At 45.8% G+C, this 22797-nt stretch overlaps 2 protein-coding genes across 4 annotated transcripts; both read left to right on the top strand.

Annotated features, from left to right (window-relative positions):
* Positions 1–1248: 1248 nt before the first annotated feature.
* On the top strand, positions 1249–12400 carry cul4a (cullin 4A). The gene is made up of 20 exons (XM_010886717.5): positions 1249–1899; positions 2396–2511; positions 3571–3674; positions 4633–4702; positions 5472–5545; positions 5979–6141; positions 6944–7033; positions 7136–7218; positions 7558–7625; positions 7712–7830; positions 7935–8127; positions 8423–8527; positions 8664–8774; positions 9214–9299; positions 9439–9546; positions 9654–9767; positions 10083–10188; positions 10468–10640; positions 10954–11106; positions 11560–12400. The coding sequence occupies exons 1-20, from the start codon at positions 1758–1760 to the stop codon at positions 11653–11655; spliced, it is 2274 nt and encodes a 757-aa protein (XP_010885019.1). The 5' UTR covers positions 1249–1757; the 3' UTR covers positions 11656–12400.
* Positions 12401–14942: 2542 nt separating this feature from the next.
* On the top strand, positions 14943–22497 carry lamp1a (lysosomal associated membrane protein 1a). 3 transcript variants are annotated; one of them, XM_010886720.5, is made up of 9 exons: positions 14943–15292; positions 17783–17901; positions 18567–18783; positions 19039–19200; positions 19453–19664; positions 20244–20369; positions 20485–20551; positions 20681–20848; positions 21329–22497. In XM_010886720.5, the coding sequence occupies exons 1-9, from the start codon at positions 15241–15243 to the stop codon at positions 21466–21468; spliced, it is 1263 nt and encodes a 420-aa protein (XP_010885022.4). In that variant the 5' UTR covers positions 14943–15240; the 3' UTR covers positions 21469–22497. The 3 variants fall into 3 exon arrangements, with proteins under 3 accessions (XP_010885022.4, XP_028972389.2, XP_028972390.2); XM_029116556.2 differs by lacking the exon at positions 14943–15292 and adding an exon at positions 15449–15524; XM_029116557.2 differs by lacking the exon at positions 14943–15292 and adding an exon at positions 16084–16190.
* The last annotated feature ends 300 nt before the right edge of the window (positions 22498–22797 follow it).

Here is a 22797-nt window from a genome sequence, read left to right on the forward strand (position 1 = left end):
ATAATTAGTAATGTGATGAGATGTAAACATATTTGTTTATGTTTTATACATCCCGAATGCATTTCATAAAGGATTAAATATGTTAAGTAACAAAAGTATGTGGTTATGTGTTGGAACGCTGATAAATTAGAACTTTTGGAAGGAGGGACAGTAAAAATATTTTCAAACCCACTGTTTCAATCCCACTGGCCCCAGTGAGACAGTGGCAAAAAATATTAATGTTTAGCCCTGACTCTTCATATAAAAGGCAGCAACACTTTTGATTACACACTGCCCCATGATTTGACACCAGATTTTCACTATATTTTAATTTGTTATTGTTTTCGTTATGTTCTTATTAATTTACCTAAGCTCTAACTATTTCTTGGTGTTCTACGCCTTATAGAATTATTATGTAATGTATAATTTTGGAAGTAATTGGCTATACTAATAACTTTCATATACAATTTCTCAATTTGCCCAAAGCAAAGCTGCAAATATATATATATATATATAAACATACAGCGTTTCGCGGAATTATTTTGAAGGCGAAAAACGAAAATCCGTCTTATGGTTGCTTCCGGTTGTGTCCGAGAATAAAACCTCAGATACCGCTACGATTTTCTCTATGCAGAGGTTGTGCTTCCTGTTTACAATGCACGTTAGGGGTTTGTTCAACATCAAATAAATGCAACCCTTTTGACGTGATGGTTAAATTGTTAAAATCAGCAAATACTTGCCAAATCGTGTCATTTTATCGTATTCACTTTCTTTTTTAAAAGCAAATGATCAATGGTTTGAATCTCTCTACAGAGCTGGACTGTACTATCACTCTCAATTGTAAAAAAAAATATTTTATTGATTTGAAACGTACTTTGCTGGTGGTGCATTTTGTGTGATACGCGTTTTATGTGTTACTGTTTGTATCTAAAATGTTTTTACATCATGCAAAGTCAACATTTTATTATACACAACTGAAATTTAAGAGAAACTAAAATTGGGTCTCATGTTATGATATTAACAACAAATCAAAACATTTTTTTTGTTTGAAAGAAATGGCCATGTTCCAGATAATACAAACGACTGCTAGAAACTGACCATTGTCTGACCTACAAATCACCTGGCATCATAAATAACACATTATAACCACTTGTGATAATTTGTAGATCAGTAATTTAGTCACGTTTAATCCTTATACGTTGGGGTTTTGATCTTCTCGAACACGGCCAAGGCGAATCTCCCAAGATGCACTTATCATTCATAGGGGAGGTGGTAAAAGCCATTTTGTTATGTTAGCTATGTGGCTAGCGCCACTTCTCTAGCAAGTAGCTGCCTAACGATGGATACTTTGAGATTGATTATTGCTTTTAATTTGTTTCACACGTGGAAGTCAGAGAAGTATAACATTTAATGCTTGTCTAATTTTAATATGGGACGTGAAATGACGAGGTGGACGTACTCAATCTTTTGTTTCGCGGATAATTTCGCTAGCTAACGTAACGCGTCTGGCTATTTGATTTACGAAATATAATTTCCAGTTCGGTTTATCGAAAAGTTTCCTTGTTTTATTGATTAGGTCTTGGTATCGGCTTTTGTGTCAGCAAGGAATCTGAATGTTAGTACTACATCCTGAATTATTTTAAGAAACATACTCAGAGAGTTGTATAATCCATATTTAGACGCATTTGAAGGGACTCATAAGTGCCGCTGACAGGCTAACGTTAGCCATCGACAGTACGAACACTTCACAACAACGGCCCTCCTGTTCATTACCTATAATGGCAGAAGACATAAGACAGGACAAGAAAGCAAACTTCTCTGCTCTAACCGAGCACAACAACAACGGGGTGACAAGGACTTCTGGCCTGGCCTCCAACAAAACGGGCGCTTCCAAGAAATTAGTTATTAAAAATTTCAAAGGTAACGCGTGCTGACTAACGTGACTGTACTTAACTAACAGTTTTGACTGGCCAACTATTAAGTATTTTGGGATTTGGAGACTGTAGCTTCCTAACTACTTATGTAACTCCCCATAAGCTGCAATGCAGCATGAGTTTGTATTTTTACATTGTCTGCTGGCTAACTACATTACAGTACCTTGGAAGTTTCCAGACCAAACTGACACATGATGCATTCAAAGCAATTAATGAGCATGTAAACAACTGATTATTCCATTGTAATCGGCCACTGAATGTTAGCACAACTCTGTTCCCGACATTATTTTTAATGTTCTTTCGAGTTATTGTTGATAATTTGTTTTATGCCAACTGACTTGATTTGTTGACCAAGTTTCACTGGTCGTCTTGTGTCCATTTAATTGAGGCACATAAAGGCTTAGAAAGCTGCGTTGAGTGTGATTAGTGTGGTCCCATCCTTTTGCTGGACCCGGTATGGTCTGATGGCAGTGTTTTTCCAGACAGGCCGAAGCTAGCGGAGACATACACTGAAGACACCTGGTTAAAGCTGAGGGATGCCGTAGGTGCCATTCAAAACAGCACCTCAATCAAGTACAACCTGGAGGAACTTTACCAGGTCAGGATGGAAAACAAACAGGAAGTGTGAAAATGCACCAATTTACCTGCATTGTTTAGTATAAAGCTTTACCTTGACCTTAGTAGATATCAGCACCGTATATGGGTCAAAAGGCACAACGTGAAATGCGGTCATTATTCATGCTGGGCTAGGGCTTCAGCCATTATTCCGGATGCTGTTGATTTGACATCTGTGCTGCCATGATATTTTAAGCCTGTGGTGGCAATATGCATCTACTGTATATAAGCCATGTGAGAACCAATTAGATGACTGTGGCTGTAATGACTGGCTGTTGGGTTAGTATTTCTGAGGCTGTAAAAATCGTCCACAGCTTCTAATTCGCGCTCTTATTTCCTTGCTTCCTCCAGTGCACATTACTATACTAAAGATACTTAAATCGGTAATGTGTGTAGTATTTTATTGATGCAATATATCAGTACATCACTCTAGATGAGCATAATGTACTGGATAACATGGCTGTGTTAACTACAAAGTTAGTAATTGGTGTTTGTGCCATGTGCAACTGTTTTGTCAGGAATTAGTCAAATGGGATATGAACTGAGAAGGTATTCCTGATGATTGGGATATGGTATTCCTGATGATTGGGATATGGTATTCCTGATGATTGGGATATGGTATTCCTGATGATTGGGGTATGTACTGGGATGTGGAATTACTGATGATTGGGATCTTTACTGGGATATGGTATTCCTGATGATTGGGATATGTACTGGGATATGGTATTCCCGATGATTGGATATAGTATAACTGACAGACTTTACTCAAAACAAACCCACCACTTTATTTTTGTTTGGTAGGCTTTTAAAGTTATAGGTTGCCTATTAAATCATCCGGTACTAATCAGACCGGGGTGTCCAAAGATGACAAATCATCTACACTCTTCAAACAAGAACTTAACTACTAAACCATAAACTATTTTAGTAAATAGGTTCAGCCCAAATCCTGTTTTAAATGTTCCAGTGACCTGTCCTGGAGTGTTTAACCCTTTCCTATTGTTCTCCCGTTTCGTAACGCTCTTGTTCTCTCTCTCCCCGTCAGGCGGTGGAGAACCTGTGCTCGTATAAAGTCTCCCCCACGTTGTACAAGCAGCTCCGACAGCTCTGTGAAGAACATGTTCAAGCGCAGATCCACCAGTTCAGGGAATATCCTTCACGTGCGTCTGTGTACAATGTGTATTCCGTGGTGTTTGTGAGGTTTATAAATATATTGTCCTAGTCCTGTGATTCACTCCATGAAACAAGCATTTGGTGGTTGCTTATAGTTGCCCTATTTAAAGCATGTGTTTGTGATTTATGACTTTATGCGCCCTCTACAGAAAACCCTGCAACAGAAAGTTCCGGAGTTCAAGGGAATTGGCAATAGAGCCTGTGAAGCAATTTACTGCTTTTTGGAGATTGATAAGGCGACACTCTGTCTTAACCCCTCCTAGTCTACTGGATAGCTTAAACAGCGCCACCAAAAGACAACCACCCCAGACTTCTCTCACTAGTCTCTTCTCTACGTCACAAATGTGGGAAACGCCTCTCGGGCGGGATTGCAATCTTATGTTACTATTTATATAACGTGTGACATGGTGTGGAATAGAGCTGGTTTGACATTTGGGGGTCTCACATGACTGTTGGCCTGGGACCTCCCGATAACACTTGTTGATCTGCTGAGTTGTGACATGGGCTGCAGCGAGGCTCAAGGATGCCGCGCGCTTCAAAAGGAACGTAGTGGCCGAGCCACGACTCCCACTCGGTTCTGTGTCTGACCTTCTGGAACGCTCTGCCGCTGAATGTGTGAAGTGTGCAGCGGTAATTGGCTTCATGTCAAAGACTATCTGATGTTCGCTGTGTAATGGTGCCTCTGTAACAGTAGGGGTCACTGTGGACCTCTGCTTGCTGCTAGATACTCACACTTCATCTTTGGAGGTCTCATTGGAAATACATGCGCCATAATGCGTTGTATTGTAAACTCAGTAGTCAGTCTTGCCTGTGGATTTGTCTGGGTAAGGGTGTCTTCTAGATGATGGAGTTGTGAGTTAGTCACCTGTAGGTTGTACGTTTTGTTTCTTCATTGGTGTAGGACTGTTGTTGTGTTCCTTAACCCGGGTATCACAGAGTCGCTGGACAGCCTGTCCTTCCTGAAGAGAATGAACCGCTGCTGGCAGGACCACTGTAGACAAACGGTCAGTCAAATGCGCGTGCGTGTGTGCGCGTGCGTGTGTGCGCGTGTGTGTGCGCGCGTGTGTGTGCGCGCGTGTGTGTGTGTGCGTGCGTGTGTGGCTGGGGTGTGCCAAACTCTCTCCTTTGTTTTGATGAGGGGGCAAGTCGTTCACTGTTTGTTTGTCCTCATTCTTCATGAAATGTGGGTGCTTTTGAAAACAAATGTTAAACCCTACTTTGCCAGCCCAGTTTGTGATGGTTGCTTACTTTATGGTTATAATGTCTTATCACCAGCAGGGGGTGCAGGCAGGGCCTGGGCCTTCGGTCACTCCTCATTTGCATTTCGGCCTTGGTTATTCTGTGATTTTTGCCACAGTGATTTTAAGTTTAAATTTGCTTGATCTGGAAGGTTGTCTGAATACCAACTTCAAGCGAGTTGCATTCAAAATGTATACGTTTTAGCACAAAAACAGTACTAAAAAAAGAAAGGTGGAAAGGGAGCAGGGGTCACTTTAGGTGCCAAAATTACACGTTTATTTTCCCAAAGCGTTAAAGATTTAACGTCTGCAATCATGAGTGAGTGATCTTTTCAATTTTTTTGTGCTCCTCCGTGATTGGCCGCTGTCTTCCTGCCTGGTGGTCCTGATGAGGGCGGGTGAACACTGTGGGCTGACCAATCACCACGCTGCTAAATGTATCACATGGGCCTGTTATGACCTAGTCACATAGCTGGTATTTTAACGTGTACAATAGAACATCTATGTTTCCTAAAGTGTTACCATGTGATTGCAGATCATGATCCGGAGTATCTTCCTCTTCTTGGATAGGACCTACGTGCTTCAGAACTCGCTACTTCCCTCCATCTGGTGAGGCCTACAGGCAAACATTCATTGTACATGATCTTCTTAGACTGTTGTCCGGTAGCTCCCAGAGAGCCAACTGTCCTCCATACTCAACTGCCAAATGTCTGTTCCTGTTCTTCGAGGTGGGAGTCATTCTGGCCCAGACAGGCGGCGTGTTTGTTTTGGGGGCCCAGGGGTGCATCTCAGACCCCCCCCAACCACCACCACATTGTCCACATAGAACTCCTCCGCTCCGGGAGAGATGAAACACTTGTGTGTTTGTGTTCACCTACTAGTTAAATGCAGACGATAGGTCCTGATTAGGCTGTGGCTCGGAGGAGAGGGTGAAAACCGGGAGTGCTTTGGTGCTGGTGGACCGGAGTCGAACAGCCCTAGTGAATCTGCTTGGAGCCACGTCGTACGTAGCTTGTGTTCATGGTGTTGGTGTGTTCCGCAGGGATACCGGGCTGGAGCTTTTCCGGACCCACATCGTGAGCGACGGCGCAGTTCAGAAGCGCACGGTGGACGGCATCTTGGAGCAGATCGAACGTGAACGCAACGGGGAAACTGTGGACCGCAGCCTCCTCCGGAGCCTCTTGGGCATGCTCTCTGACCTGCAGGTGATTGATCAATGCCTCAAAGGGCTTGTATTGCCTCTGGCCAATCGGTTAAACAGCCGAACAACTCGAAGAAGAAAAAAATACAGCTGGTGCTTAACTCTCCGTCCTGTTCCAGACCTCAGCTGAGTCAGTCCAAAGTTCTCTTGGCTGTTTCGACTGGAAATGATTGTTTAGGTTCTAACTGCCGCTGGTTGCTAATTCATATTTAAGAATTGGGATGTGATTGTTTTGGTCCTTGTAAGGAGATGTGTCTCAGCTGTTAAGGGTTGCCATTTATCCGACTCTGGGCGTTTTAATGTCGTCAAATAGCCAGTTGTTTTCGTCCTCATGGTTTCAGCTGGCTAGGTAAATGCTGTTTATTAATGCGTTGTCTTACATGCATCTGTGATCCCACCATGGAAAAGTAAATGCATATCCGTGGTTACGTGGTGTCTCTACATTCAGAAGAATCTCCAACGATATCTGCCGCCTCTGCTGGTTCGTAGAAACCACAGCATTCTGACATCTTTATATTTTGAATCCAATTAGGTCAAAATAAGTGAGTTTAATTCTGCTTGCTGGCCAAATGTAGTCTATGGCGAAAAGGTGTTAGTCTGCTCTTCATGGAAAAAACATGCAATGAAAGACGGGCTGAAAATCTGATGAGACGACTTCCATTAAGTAAAAATTCTTAATTAAAATAATGAGCCGTTGACGTGAATAGTTGTACAATGTCATGATTAGGCACTGTCTGTTGTGTACTGATCTGGTCTGGCTTGAGTAACCCCCACTTCATCTCTGGATCTCCTGTTTCCCCTCTCAGGTTTATAAGGAGTCGTTTGAGGAGCGTTTTCTGACCGATACCAACAGGCTGTATGCTGCTGAGGGACAGAGACTGATGCAGGAACGAGATGTAAGTGACCTACTTACACCCCCCCCCTAAACGTTGTGATCAGTGACGTGTTGAGATTGGTCGCGGTGTCAGAGGTTAAAGGTGACCCTCTTATGTGTGCAGGTGCCGGAGTACCTCCATCACGTGGCGCGTCGGTTGGAGGAGGAGAACGACAGAGTCATCAGCTACCTCGACCAGAGCACTCAGTAAGACCCGCCCCTCCTCCCACCGTGGACCGTGATAGGCCTTTGTGCCGGTCGTTGTCTCAAGTAACTGCCTGTTCTTTGATATCGGCCCCTGCTTTAAGTTGGTCAGGAAGTAGGCTTGCTTTTTGGGATGCAGGGTCACGCCACCAGCTCACAGATCTAAACCGCTTCTTCCCCAGCCAGATCAGAAAAGGATCTGATTGGTCAGACGTTTAGACAGGCAACCGTATTCTGAAACTTCCGACCAATCGGATCGTTTTCTGATCTGGTTGGTCAAAATAGTGGGAAAGAGTGGAACAAAGTTGAAGTTCATCCTGTTTTTTTTTTTGTGTTCGACAGGAAGCCCCTCATATCTAATGTAGAAAAGCAGCTGCTTGGGGAGCACATGGCGGCTATATTACAGAAAGGTATTTATCAGCTGAGTGTCAGGGATGGGTGGGGGGTGAGTTACAGGAGGGCCTGAGTGTGGGTTATTAACCTTTTCATCTCCCAGGTCTCAGCATCTTGCTGGATGGGAACCGTGTGACAGAACTCGCTCTGCTCTATCAGCTCTTCAGTAAAGTCAAAGGAGGACTTCCCACTCTGCTGCAACACTGGAGGGATTATATTAAGGTACGCACAAAAACACGCACGCACGTTGGATGGACTACATTAAGGTGTATGTGTGTGAGACAGGCCCACACACTGAAACACTCTTATTGTCTCTGTGTCGCCAGAGTTTTGGTGGGGAGATTGTGGGCACCCCAGAGAAAGACAAAGACATGGTTCAAGATCTGCTGGACTTCAAGGATAAGATGGACAACGTTACCCAGGGCTGCTTCAACAGGAACGAGAGCTTCATCAACGCCATGAAGGAGGCCTTCGAAGCCTTCATTAACAAGAGACCCAACAAACCTGCAGAACTTATTGGTGAGGGGGGGGGGGGGGGGGGTTGGGAGGTTCTCCACTGGCCTGCAATGTCAGGCTTCAGCAACAGACAATCAACAGCTTATTTTCAGTTTCATCACATCGTGTGTGTGGAACTAGTCCTGTAGGTGGGCGGGGCTGGCAGTGGGCGGGATCCACAGTGAGCACCAATCAGCTGTCAGTGAGCCATTGGCTGCCGCCTTCAGCAGGGTCCTCGTATATAAAACTGGGCCGAAAACAGATCGTTTGTTTTAAGTGCCTACCTGACGCTCTGCTGTTTTCCCGGTGTTTGTTTCAGCGAAGTACGTGGACTCTAAACTGAGGGCGGGGAACAAGGAGGCCACAGAGGAGGAGCTGGAGAGGATCCTGGACAAGATCATGATCATCTTTCGGTTCATCCACGGTCAGAATCAGGCCAATGTGTGGATCAGACGGAGTGTGACCTTGTTCAGACTGTGGTGTGACATCACTGACGTGGCGTTTGACCCGTGTGTGACCTTTCACTCTGGGCGTTTAATCGCGTGTCTGTCTATCTGCAGGGAAGGATGTTTTCGAGGCCTTCTATAAGAAGGATCTGGCGAAACGCCTGCTGGTAGGGAAGAGTGCCTCCGTGGACGCCGAGAAGTCCATGTTGTCCAAACTGAAACACGGCAAGTTGCACTTAGTACACAGATGTTGGAGAGTCGTGTGCTTCTGTGTCTTGAGCCTCTTGATAACTGTGGGATGACTGAAACCATGGCAGTGAGTGTGTTTTGCAAGACTCCCTCGTCACAATCTCAGGCATTGTGTCTGGGTGTCTGGGTGTCTGGGTGTCTGGGTGTGTGGGTGTGTGGGTGTCTGGGTGTGTGGGTGTGTGGGTGTCTGGGTGTCTGGGTGTCTGGGTGTCTGGGTGTCTGGGTGTCTGGGTGTCTGGGTGTGTGGGTGTGTGGGTGTGTGGGTGTGTGGGTGTGTGGGTGTGTGGGGGGGGTGTGTCACAGACATGACTGAAACCAGCACAGTCACGACTCTGGTGAAGGAGCACAATTATTCAGGGGTACGTTTCACAGGAACTGAGTGTGTCTTTGTGGTTTCTACTTCCTGTCCCTGCAGAGTGTGGAGCTGCATTCACCAGTAAACTGGAGGGCATGTTTAAGGACATGGAGCTCTCCAAAGATGTCATGATTCAGTTCAAACAGGTTAGCTGGTGGCTACACATCACACTTTTTATGCGCAGGGAATATGAAATGTTCACAGGGTCTACCGCAGGGCTGGCGCTCCAGTTCCAGAACGCTGATGTGTTATTTGATGTTGCTGTGTGTCATCTGTCTCTTTCAGTACACCCAGAACCAGAGTGAGCCCAGTCAGATAGAGCTCACAGTCAACATCCTAACCATGGGCTACTGGCCCACATACACTCCTATGGAGGTCCATCTGCCCCCAGAGGTAAAGTCATGTTGTCTGTGTGGGTCCTGTGTGGGTGTCTATTGCATAAGGTATAAATGTAACCTATGGCAGCAAGGGTGTATGAAGCTCCTCTCTGACCCAATCAGATGGTGAAACTCCAGGAGGTATTCAAGCTTTTCTATCTGGGGAAACACAGCGGGAGGAAACTGCAGTGGCAGCCGACTCTGGGCCACGCTGTTCTGAGGACGGAGTTTAAAGAGGTGAGGCCTGTGGCTCGTCCCTCCCGTTGGTTTACAGGGTCTTTTTGTCTGCCGGATTTCAGAATGCTTAGTGCTTCCAGGATTTGGACTGTGTCTGAGGGCTAAACTGAATGGTTGTCCGGTCTAATCTGCGAGCCCTCATATAGTGTGTAAATTGTTGATTTGGCAAAAGACAAAGGGTCTGAAATCAAGCCCAATCTTGACTCCTCGCGCTCTGGTCAAGGTCACACATTCCTCTATCTGATACAGCCTCATGTTGAAGTTCCTTTATTAAACCCGTAGTGTCCCTTTCTGTGTGTCCGCTCTGTGTCGTAGGGCAAGAAGGAACTACAGGTTTCTCTGTTCCAGACCTTGGTCTTGCTCATGTTCAACGAGGCGGAGGAGTTCAGCGTGGAGGAGATCAAGTCCGCTACAGGAATAGGTCGGATTTCCTGTCTCTCTGTCAACACAATTCAAATAGCTTTATTGACATGACTTACACTTAAGTACATATTGCCAAAGCATACCCTGAGATTAATTAGTCATTTGTTTTACAAAACAAGAATAAAGTTGGAATGCTAAAGATTGTCAGCAGGACTATAAAACTGGTCTGTCAGATGCTCTTTCATTCTATAGCAGAGAGTAGAGTGCTGCCCCCCTCCCCCTCCATTGGCCCCCTGGTCTTTTTTTTAATGTTGGCTCTTTGCCCCTGGGTTTTCAGAGGAGGGCGAGTTGAGGCGTACCCTACAGTCTCTGGCCTGTGGCAAGGCGCGCGTCCTCAATAAGAACCCCAGGGGGAAGGACGTGGAGGACGGAGACCGATTCAACTTCAACAACGAATTCAGACACAAACTGTTCCGCATCAAGATCAACCAGATCCAGATGAAGGAGACGGTAGGTGGTGTTGTCACCCTCACAACGTTATGTGGTGGTCTGTTGGCCCAAGGGTCACTGCCTCTTCCGCTTTGTTGTGCTAATTAACTCACTGTGGTCATACAACGGGGCCTCCCGTTAAGGTCTTACTCAAAGCTTGTGGCGTTGAAGTTTTATTGTGTAAGTTTGGAGTTTCCTCCCTTTCCTGTCATTGGGGGAAGTCTGACCGCCAAATATTCTCATGCAACTCAAGGTTAGGATTCATTTTCATTCAGGAAGCGAAACATTGTCACATGAGCGGGGACTTAACTCTGTCTCTGGCACCTCCCCCCAGGTTGAGGAGCAGGTGAGCACCACAGAACGGGTGTTCCAGGACCGGCAGTACCAGATCGATGCGGCCGTCGTCCGCATCATGAAGATGAGGAAGACCCTGAGTCACAACCTGCTGGTGTCAGAACTGTACAACCAGCTCAAGTTCCCTGTGAAGGTACGTGGCGAGTCTGTTTTAGCCGTCTCAGCCCGGCGCTCCTTCATGTCCGCTAACGCCAGTTACTGATTGGATACCGTTACTAGCTCTAGTACTTTTCACACCTGTAGCCGGTCTGTTATGTCTTTTAACATGTAACGTGTAGGACGTGACACCTCTAGCCGGTCTGTCTTGTGGCAAAATTGTCCCCTTATTTTATGTTGACCTGAACTGTAGTTCCATGCTCATTAAACACAGCGATATTACCACAATGCGCACGCACACCCTGTGTTCACCCTGTGTTCACCCTGTGTTCACCCTGTGTTCACCCTGTGTTCACCCTGTGTTCACCCTGTGTTCACCCTGTGTTCACCCTGTGTTCACCCTGTGTTCACCCTGTGTTCACCCTGTGTTCACCCTGTGTTCACCCTGTGTTCACCCTGTGTTCACCCTGTGTTCACCCTGTGTTCACAGCCTGGAGATCTGAAGAAGCGGATCGAGTCGCTGATCGACCGGGACTACATGGAGCGGGACAAGGAGAGTCCTAACCAATATCACTATGTGGCCTGATCGGAGCCTGGGGGGGCCCAGCTAGTCAGAACCAGCTGCCCCAGATACAGCCCCCGCCCGCCCCGTTCCCGTCCCCACACCTGACGCCCTGCCCCTGGGCCTCCAGGGCCCACCACGGAGAGGGCCAGCCTGGGGATGCCAGAGCCCCGCCGAGTCCTGCACACCACATCTCAGCCAGCGCCCTCCTCAGGGAGACTCGGAGCGGGGCTGGAGGGGTCTGGCTGATGGCTCGTAGGCTGGCCGGCACAATCCATCTGCTAGCAACGCTAACGTAAAAAGGAAAAACTTGGCACTTTCTGAAAGATGTATTATTATTTTTTCTGACATTTGTTTTGGGGGGGGGGGGGAGTGGAGCGCCATCCACCTCTATCAGTCTATCAGTTCAGATGTAGTTTAGCTTGTGTTGAGTTTTCTGTTTTGTTTTTTTTGTGAGGTAACAAGGTTTTGCGGCCTGGGGTTACACTGACAAAGTATGCCAGTGAGGGCCTCGGAACAGGGTCGTTGGGGGTGGGTACATGAAAGGAGTGTGATGGGCTGGGGTTTTGTGGGACGGGGGTGGTTGAGGGAACGGGTCAGGGATGGACAACGCCGGCTGAAAGGACAAAACTACCCGGGTGTTCCTCTAGCTTTCTCCTGTATTTTGACCAACTAGTTACGTGCGCTGAATTTTGTAGACCAGATTGTATTCTTTGTAAGAGCGAGCGAGCGAGAAGAAACATGAATAAATGGATATTTAATGAATGAATTATAAGGGTTCATTCATGCTCTGATGGTGTGAGTGTACGACCAAATGAATTATGAGGACTTGTTCTTCTTTGAGTAATTGTGCGGGTAAGAAGTAATCCTTCACCGAATCAAGGGTGTTTCTGACAATCTTCAGCGTGTGTGTGTGTGTGTGTGTGTGTGTGTGCGCGCGTGTGCGTACTGTTCATCTCCCTGCAGGGTGTGCATGGCTAATTTGATTTCAGCTATGGAATTAGAGTAATTCCTTAGACAAACAAATTATCCCTGCTGTAATTGGGGTGTGTGACTGGTGCTGTCACAGAGATGGCCCCTAGCTTTTCCCTTTCGGATGGATTCGCTTGTTAAAGTTAAGGGGCTTTCTTATCTCTCTAACATTTTATTTTTTCTCAACACAGCAGTTTCTATTGAATTCTTCACAGATGCAGGAAAACAAGCAGGTTCATTTAAACATTAGATTTACGTACCCCTAAATGGCCTTTGGACAGGATGTATGTGGCTTTGACATGAGCCAAGTGCTGCTACTTGTAAATTACAAATTGTTTAATTGCTGCTGAGAAATTCTTCTTACTGAAGTATTTTGGAGAAGTTGAAAATCATAATTAAAGATGCAGTCTGTGGGTTTGTAGATGTGATACTTGGGCCAAAAAGGTTCCCTCCAATATTACATACCCCATGCCATCAGCAGCATCAAACTTTGAATTTCATGACTGAGATGTAATGGTGCTTCTACATAAAGATTATACACACATAAACGACATTGTCATTGCACAACCAGGCCAAAATAAGAGGTTTAACAATTTATTTTAATTTCAGCAATCACATACGTCTTTCAAGTGTGTGTATGTGTGAGAAACAAGAAGAAAATAAGAAACAGACACTTCCCTTTCTTGGCCTCAGTTTCCCTTCTGCTTTACTTCTAATACATCAATAGTGTTGGGGGAAAACAAGGAAACGTTTTTTTGTTGGTATTTTTATTTTATTCTCTAGCGTAGGGAGACCCGACAAATACCTGTGAAACAAATGTCCCGTTTTCCGACATTCACTACCAAATTGTCCACAATAATATTAATAATACTGTAATGTTGCCACATACGATTCGGACCCAAACAAACTGCGTAGAACTGCAGAGCACAGCAACAATTCTCATCAAAGCCCAAAGCTACCTATACGATCCACCAACCACAAGCGCGCATGATGACCAACGTACGTGCATAAGCGCATACATGTAGGCGTGCATTAATATGCGGTTTCACAAGGGTCCCGGTTTGGGGGACGTGGTCACCCTACTTTAGATCACGTTCTCTCAGAAAGCCGGATACTAGAACCCCACTATGACATTTAATTTAAGCTAGCTGCATTAGGTCACTTCTAGCCGTAAGGATAAGACGTCGCCACAAAGAGCTCATGAGGTCAATGAGGAGGTATGTAACGTCTGTGTGTGTCCATTATGGCATTATTCACTTTTAGTAAACTAATACAGTTTTGTGGACCATGGGCCAGTCAAAGGCAGGGTAATGAAAACGGAAAGGGGTGCCATCCCGACGCGACTATGGGGTAACAGTGTTACGTCGAGGTATTTAGGGTCAGACACCCCCTCGTGAATTGCAGGAGAGTGTAAGCGAGTCAGCTGACTACCCGCGCTCTGACCTGCGCGTGGGCCCTCACATGGCAGCACCATAGAGAAGGATAGAGGGACGCGACAGTCTCCGTTCAACTCCATGGGCTGCATCGGGGGAAGCACTGGTGCAATTGTAGGGCTATCCTTAATGAGATCACAGAAACAATTGGGTTAGTGGTTTTAAGTTACTATGACCAGCTTGATTTAAAGAACTTCCCAATGTTAACACAGATTAATAAATATTCACTGACAGGTAACATAATTTTTTCACAAAAATTATTGGATATGTTAAAAAGCATCGTTTGTGTGGGAAATGTCGTTTTACCCCTACAAGTTAGTGCGGCTTAGTGGTTAAAGCATCTGCATGGAATAATCTACTCCTTGAGGCAGCGATCATTAAATGCTCCTGTAAATTGCTGTAAGAAAGCTTACTACATGACAATTTTTTTAATAGATATTGTATTAACAGTCATAAATATGAATGCAAGTACAATGCTGATCTTTTAGCGCCTCTCAGGAGTATGACATCATACTCTGGTGTTTTCTAAACTCGTTTACTAAAATACATGTCTGATATGGAGTATTTCAGGTGTTGTTTTTCTGTTTGGGTTTATAAACTATGGGAAAATACTTAAAAGTACAAATTACTTTGGCCACACCTCTTAGTAGAAAATGTACATTATCTGTATTTTAATTGTTACAGTATAAAAGTGTACGTTGCGTTTACAAAAATATCAAACATTCTAGCTAATATAAATCCATCTTGCAGTAGAAATAATTTAGTTCATTATAGTTTGACCTAGGTTTGATTAAACTGGAGCGTACAGTATAGGCCGACTGGGTTGTGTCTGGAGGGAAGAGAGGGGAGGTGTTGCTGGCTTCCTCACGTGACGGTCCTGGTTGTTTTTTAAAGCTTGGTTCACATGACTTGTCATACCTTCCCCTTACAGAAGTGATGAAAGGTATATGACACTACAGCCTGCTCCGAACTTCGGAAGGCCCACGAACATGAAAAGAATAAAATAACCAAAACGGCGACAATATAACTGGAAAAGCAAGGCGGATCTTTACTTTTCTTTTTTTCTCGGATCTGAGCACAACTGCTTTGGGAAAGGCGGAGCGTGAACGTTATTTACGCGCTGTCCAGGAGCAAATAACTTGCTTTCGGAACTCCTTCACATTATATCTTAGCTACTGACATTAAGAACTCGGGACTTCAAAATATGAATCGAAATCTTCCATGGGTTTTCGGTCTCGCCTGCGTTGTGATTCTAGGTGAGTGTTCATGACGTGGGGGACCGTTACACGCAGGAAATAATAACGACGCCATATAGGCTCATCGTTTGGGTGTAATATTTATCACAAACTTACCCAGGAGCCTATGACAGCCTATTATTTTGTCTGTTTAGAGACTAAGCGTGGGATTAATTCAATCCCGACACGGCAATGTTTAGACTAGATGTCTCCAGTCATCGCATCGCGGTGTCCCACGCACATTCTGAAAAATTTAAGCAAACCTGTCAGCTGTCATATAATGATAGATTAGACTGATAGTTAAATCATTAGGTTAACCAATACCAGTCTCTTTGTTCATTTGACCGTCGGAAAATAAGATGAATAGGCCTATTCAGTCCGGGTTTGATCGAATTGAGTCCTGACTGGCAGTAGCCTGTACATTCTAATTGTTGATAATAGGTGTTGATAATTTCCAAGACGTGTTGTTGGTTGATAGTAGAAGGTCAAGTGAATTTAATTGGAACAATCGGCGAGTCTGTTTGTCCAAAATCAACAGCGCGACTGTCCCTCTGGCCACCCTGTCAGAGCTCGAGCGCCCACTGAACCGCTCCATTGTCCCCGGGACGCTTCACGTGACTATAGAGGTGCTTTGTTCAATGGAAACACTGGACTCTCTATGACCAACGGTTAGCTGGCTGGTGGCTGCATGAACTAAGTGTCCTATACACAACAGACCCGAACGATCGCAATCAATTGGCTGTCACAATACTGTCAGACAACTTCATGAGCTGATTTAGTTCTGCCTTGGCTTTTTATACGGTTTTTGGGACTGTTTGCTTTGTTGCGCGGTACTAATCATGGTTCATTGAAGCCTTTATTATGTTTTTCCTCGGGATAACACCTTGCCCTATAGGAATGCAAACCAGTTTAGTAGAAGGTATGGTAGTCACATAATGTGACCATAGTTTTGTTTCTGTGTCACATGCCTTTCGCTCTACTGCTTTGTAGAACATTGTGTGTGTGTGTGTGTGTATTGTACATAGTCTGTGGGTTTTTGGGTGGGGAGGCTGTGTGCATTTGTACATTTGTATACATGTGATATACTGGTCCTTAGAAGTATATTAAGCCATAATATATCAAGGGAGCTGAGGGCCTGATGTTGGGCTTGTTTAGGCTTGGGGTGATGAGGTTTAGAATTGGGTGGTACATGAGGCATTCACTGTCCTGTCCACCAGGCCTGGTAATGGACCTGAATAACCCAGTAGGGAGGATCTCTGGGATGCTACAGATCTCACCACGCCTTCATTAAACCGCTAGTTTGACCAAATGCCACCCGGTCACCTACAACGTCCCCTTATGCCCTGCTTTTGACAAGTGCCCTGTTATATAATGTGCCATTTGGGATGCAGCTTAGTTAAGCTTGTAGGGATTTTGTCCACTCTGTACCCAAATGGTTATTTGGATGAATTTGTCCTCTGAAGAGGAAGACGGGACAGAAGCCTGTAAACTGTTGAGACTCCTTCTGGTCAGTGTGGCCTCTTTTGGCACATAAACAAACCTGACCATTGACCCATATGCCTGTAAACACATTTAACCAGCAGGCGTTTATGAGTCTGCAGTCTCTGAAGCTGTCTTGGCCAAACACAGGTATAATTAGGCTGTCGTAGACTGTGTGAGCAAAACAGGAAGGCTGTGAATAAAGTATTTGGTAATGGCACAAACAAAGTTCTGTAGAAGGGAGGGGCCGGGTTGATTGACATCACTACTGGCTTACATCATCAAGGGCAACATTCTAGAACTCCTCTCTGGTCTGGAACAGAACTGCTATGGAAGTAGAAGTACATACAGCTAGGGATTTGTTTTGGATTATGCAGATGTTTCAGACTGTGAATTCATAATTTGGCTAAAGCCACTGATCAAAATAATTTGTAAGGTGACTTTTCAACCAGAATTATACCTCTTCAAATGGAAAAGTAATTTTGTCTATGCATTTTCTCAGTGTTTTATTTATAACATAACCTTAATATTCATTTTAACCAGACTAACCTTATTCCTAACTCTAACCTTAAGATCTAAAATGTAATGTCATCATACATTTCTACAATACCCAACACTGACTTTAGTGGCTTTAGAAAGTAGTGGAAACCTGATATCAGGCCTGTTTGTGTCGCAGCCCCAGTGCCCATTATTGTTCTGTACTGCCCTCTGCTGGTCATTGTTAGAACAGCCATGACGTGTCAAAGCATTGCTGTTGGCTATGTGGTTGTTTTAGTAATACCGAAAGAATCCAAGGACCGAGACTCGACATGTGTTCAGGTCGATGTGCAATGCCAGTTTGCAAGACGGAGGTACGACCACTTGTTTTCAGTGTATGCTAAAAATACAGAAAACGTGAACGCATGTGGGAGGAGCTGTGGTCCTGTGGTTTAGGGTTACATTATCAAGGTAGATGTGTTGGTGGTGGTTATGTTGATGGTGCTAATGATTACCGTGGCATTGATTATGCTGATACTGATGTTCGTCCTACAGGTTGCTTGGCAAGAACCCAGGCTCAGGTCACTCTGGTGGTGACAAATGGAAACCTCACCTGCATCAAAGCTGAACTCTCCGCCTCCTTCTTCATCCCCTATGACACTGCCAACGGCACGGTAAACTACATCTCCCACAATACTCTCTGCCTGCACAAACACAAGGCCTCATACTGTCACATAAGGAACGCGTAGGGCAGGGTGTTAAACGGCTCCACGGAAGGCCGAGCGTCTGCCGGTTTTTGGTTTTTCCTTTAAATTGGTTCCCAGTTCAGACCTAAACAACCAGGTGAGGGTGGAATCTAACCAATTAGTGACCTAATTAATCAATCAAGTACAAGGGGAGAGCGACAACCTGCAGACATTTGACCCTCCGTGGAACCGGTTTGACACCTCTGGCGTAGGGAAAAGAATGCCATCTGGGTTGCTCTCAAGAGTGTCCAGGATTTTAAGCGAGCAAGAGTCTCGACAACGGCTTTATGTGTGCAGACAACAAATAGGACAGCGTTTTTACTCACGTCGACACACATTCCTTTTTCACCCCAACGGTCGTCTGATTGGAGTGTCTAGAGGGCGTGGTCAACTAATGAACTGTAAACGCACCGTTATTCTACCTGAAGTAGGACCAAGACTCGAAACGCCTGTTCCTTTAGAGGATTGTAAAGGATTCAGCGCTATTCAGGATAGTTTACTATGTTTATATGAGAGGGAGCCAGGGGTCAGGGGTCAGGGGTGGTGTTTACCTGTTATATTGTCCAGATCAAGAAACAACTCCTCCTCTCCAGACACCGGTGAGGGTGGAGCTCCCAGGGACAGCGAAGGTGGGAGGGAATAGTTCGTGTGGGGACGGCGCCCGGCTCCCGGAGCTGGTGGCAGAGTTCGGCGACGGCTACTCCTTGGGCCTCACATTCTCAACCAATAACAGTCTCTACGCAGTGATGAGCCTCAAACTGCAGTACAACCTCAGTGACACGTCTGTCTTCCCTGGTGCCAACAGAACTGGTGAGACCACACACACACACACACACAGACACAGGGAGATGCTTGCATGCATGTATAACAGGGCTCAGATTGCATCATATGCTCACTCAAGTTTGCTTTAAATGTCATCTTTTGTTTGTCTCCACCTGTTAATGTCGACCGGGGGGATTCTCCTATCCCAAACACAGGCAAAGAAATACAGACAGGAAATTATTTTCCAGTATTTAAAAAAATAAATGTCACTGTCTGCCCCTCCCACGGTGTGTTGTTCCACAGGTGTGGTAACCGTGGAGACGACCTCTGTGGGAATTGTCGCTAGGGTCAACACCACCTACAGGTGCTTCAGCCCGTCAACTGTCAGCATGGGAGGAGTCAGTGTCACTTTTTCGGATGTAAAGATGGAGGCCTTCATGAAAGGAGATGACCTGAGCCTCAACGGTACCCCCTCCACCACCGCCACACTAAACTGTCCAAAAAGAACCAATAGCACTTTAGCCATTTAGCAGAAGCTCCTATCCAAAGGCACTTGTGTGTGTGGCGATACATTAACCTCGTGGTAATCAAATTGACAACGCCGTTCTTTACCAGCTGATCTACACGGGGCTCCTTTTACACAGCATGCTTACATTTTGCTTACATTTCCAGTCTGACAGTTGTGAACTGGGTGTGTGTGTGATCTGTTCTTCCCAGAAAGCGTGTGTCTTGCTGACCAGAGCATCACCACGGCCCCTCCTCAACCCCCTCCCACCACCACCACAGCACCTCCTGCACCCCCCCCCACCCCCCCGGGACCCCCCGTCCAGGGCAGCTACTCGGTCTCAGACAGCAACGGGACTGTCTGTGTACTGGCTCGAATGGCAGTGCAGCTTGACGTCTCTCAGTACTCCGCCTCCCTAAACAAGGTAAAGGGCTTGTTTACATCACGCTACTTGTTCCGAGACGTTTTCACAATCCTGCGTGGTACGTCTCGAACGCGCCGGCGTAAATTCAAAAGCTAAGACACAGACACACGCCCACACACAGACACACGCCCACACACAGACACACGCCCACACACAGACACACGCCCACACACAGACACACGCCCACACACAGTCACACGCCCACACACAGACACACGCCCACACACAGACACACGCCCACACACAGACACACGCCCACACACAGACACACGCCCACACACAGACACACGCCCACACACAGTCACACGCCCACACACAAGTACACGCCCACACACAGTCACACGCCCACACACAAGCACACGCCCACACACAGTCACACGCCCACACACAGACACACGCCCACACACAAACACACGCCCACACACAGACACACGCCCACACACAAGCACACGCCCACACACAAGCACATGCCCACACACAGACACACGCCCACACACAGACACACGCCCACACACAGTCACACACACACACAGGAATAAACAATAACATTTGTTAACCTTTCCCTCTCTTGACTTACAGACCATCCATGAAGTGGTAAACCTGCAGCCCAATCAGACGAAGAGCTCAGGGTCATGTGAACCCAACAACGCAACTCTGGTGCTGTCTCAGGGCGGAGCCACCAACCTAACCTTCCTGTTCACTCTGGTAACATCATCACACCACTCCACATCACTTTACTTGTCTGTCTTGTCTTTTCGTTGTCTCCTTTTCTCCTCCTGTCTCTCCTCCCTGACCCAGATGTTCTTTCCCCTCTCAACAGAACACCACCTCCAACAGGTATCATCTGATGGGACTGTCTCTGGTTGCATTTTGGCCTGACATGGCAGGTTAGTGACTGACCCCTTTGTTCTAGAATACTGCATGACCTGTCACCTCCCTGTCTTTCATAGAAAACTGATTGTCAACAGAGGGAACATCTGGGTTAGAATTGAATTCCCCCTCCTCTCTTCCTCCAGCTCCTTTCACAGCCAGTAACATGAGTCTGGACTACCTGAGTAGCTCTCTGGGTCGGAGCTTCATGTGTAGTTCAGAACAGACTCTTGCAGTAAACCAGAATTTCAGCTTGAACACCTTCCATCTGCAGATCCAGCCCTTTGGACTCACGGCAGGACAGTTTGGACAAGGTACTGGACACACGCAAAATATCCTCAATTTACTCATGGTTAATATAATAAGACACTGGGTCCTCACTAGTCATGATTTACCTGTGGTTAATATGGTATGACACTGGGTCCTCACTAGTCATGATTTACCTGTGGTTAATATAATAAGACACTGGGTCCTCACTAGTCATGATTTACCTGTGGTTAATATAATAAGACACTGGGTCCTCACTAGTCATGATTTAGCTGTGGTTAATATAATAAGACACTGGGTCCTCACTAGTCATGATTTACCTGTGGTTAATATAATAAGACACTGGGTCCTCACTAGTCATGATTTACCTGTGGTTAATATAATAAGACACTGGGTCCTCACTAGTATAGTAAAACACACTTACACACAAATCTCCTGTTACCCTGCGCTCCATATTTTTGTCTTACTCCCGCACTTCATTCTACTTCCTTCTCTCCCCCCCACACCCCCTCCGTCTCTCCTTGCAGCGGAGGAGTGCCAGTTAGATCAGGAGAACATGCTGATCCCCATCATCGTAGGAGCAGCTCTGGCCGGTCTGGTCCTCATTGTCCTCGTGGCGTACCTCATCGGCAGGAAGAGGAGCCACGCTGGATACCAGACCATCTGAGATCCCCTTGACACAGCAGGCCGCGTCTCTAATGCCACTCTATTTCCTATATTGTCCACTTATTTTATTTGTCATTTTTACCAGCACCTCCATAGGGTACTGGTCAAATGTAGTCCACAAGATAGGGATTAGGGTGTGATTTTGGACACTGCAGGGAGCCAGACACTCCAACCCCCCACTGCTACAATTGACTGACTAATGGACAGACCAAACCAACTGCGTGTGTGTGTGGGTGTGTTTGTGGGTGTGTGTGTTTGTCTGTGTGTGTGTGAGAGTGTGCGGGGGTAGGTGTCCGTCCTTTTATTTTTGACTTTCTGTCGAAAGATTATTCAGAACGCTCATCCTTCGCTTCATACAAGCCAACCAACCGCCTGGGAAAGACAACAAAAACCCACTTCTGCCGTCACCCATGGCTGAGCTGTTCCAAGCAGCGTTCTTGTCTTGACATGTCCGAAGTAGCACACATCTACACGTTGTGTAAATAAAGTGAATCTGACATTAAGTTATATAGTATCAAACCTGCATGGAGGGGCAGGCTTAATTCCTACAAACACCCCTTGTGTGTGTCCCAACACGCACACTCTGGCGGGCTTCCTTTGCTTTCCTCCTTGTTTCCTTTCCTTCAGGATCAGCATCTTTTCAGTGACATCACCTGGGAGGCCCTGACAACTCCTGCGAAAAGGGAAACTCGTGGATGTCAGCCTCGTGACTCCACCCTGGTGGAACGTCGCTTTCGCCCGTTTGTCTCACGGGGTCACGAGAGCGTTTTGAAGGCCTTGTTGGGAGAAACCGTTTGGGTTAGAAAGACAGGGATGTAGGGGGCATTGACATTAGTGTGTTAAATGAGGGATGTTTTGAACTGAGCAGAGATTACTCGTCTAAAGCAGGACGTTCAAATGTTGTGTTCTGTGACTCCTCTTCCAGTGTGTTAATATTGATTGCAGCGAGTCGTTTTATTTTTGTAGAGAATGCTCGGATAATTTTTCTATTATGCGTCTTGCCGAGGTCAATAAAAGACATTTAAATTCCCGCGTCCTGCTTTCTGAGCTGCAAGTATGTCAGTTAGAACTCCAGTTCCAGGCATTTTGTTTTAATGTATTTTCATACATTCTTGATGCTTTATTAGGCAGGAGAGTTGAGAAAAATAGGACAGTCGTTTTTGCTGAAAGAACTGTGGGCTGGATTCCAACCCAAGCAGAATCTTTGACTGCTTGACCTCTCTAGACCCTAGCAAAAGAGATTTGAAATGTTAAAATTCAACGTACCAAAAATCAAAATGGACATGATGGCAAAAATATAGAGTCGTTAACCTTAACCCTAGCTTCTTTA

Source organism: Esox lucius, chromosome 22 (assembly GCF_011004845.1).
Source record: "Esox lucius isolate fEsoLuc1 chromosome 22, fEsoLuc1.pri, whole genome shotgun sequence".
Lineage (NCBI taxonomy): Eukaryota > Metazoa > Chordata > Actinopteri > Esociformes > Esocidae > Esox > Esox lucius.

Bases quoted from the DNA above. Each gene is read 5' to 3' on its own strand.
- cul4a (XM_010886717.5), top strand. From the start codon at position 1,758: ATGGCAGAAGACATAAGACAGGACAAGAAAGCAAACTTCTCTGCTCTA. The intron at 5,546-5,978 runs GTGAGGCCTACA...TGTGTTCCGCAG, and splicing joins TCGCTACTTCCCTCCATCTG to GGATACCGGGCTGGAGCTTT. The intron at 8,528-8,663 runs GTCAGAATCAGG...GTCTATCTGCAG, and splicing joins CATCTTTCGGTTCATCCACG to GGAAGGATGTTTTCGAGGCC.
- lamp1a (XM_029116556.2), top strand. From the start codon at position 15,464: ATGTTTAGACTAGATGTCTCCAGTCATCGCATCGCGGTGTCCCACGCA. The intron at 19,201-19,452 runs GTACCCCCTCCA...TGTTCTTCCCAG, and splicing joins AGATGACCTGAGCCTCAACG to AAAGCGTGTGTCTTGCTGAC. The intron at 20,370-20,484 runs GTAACATCATCA...CCCTCTCAACAG, and splicing joins TAACCTTCCTGTTCACTCTG to AACACCACCTCCAACAGGTA.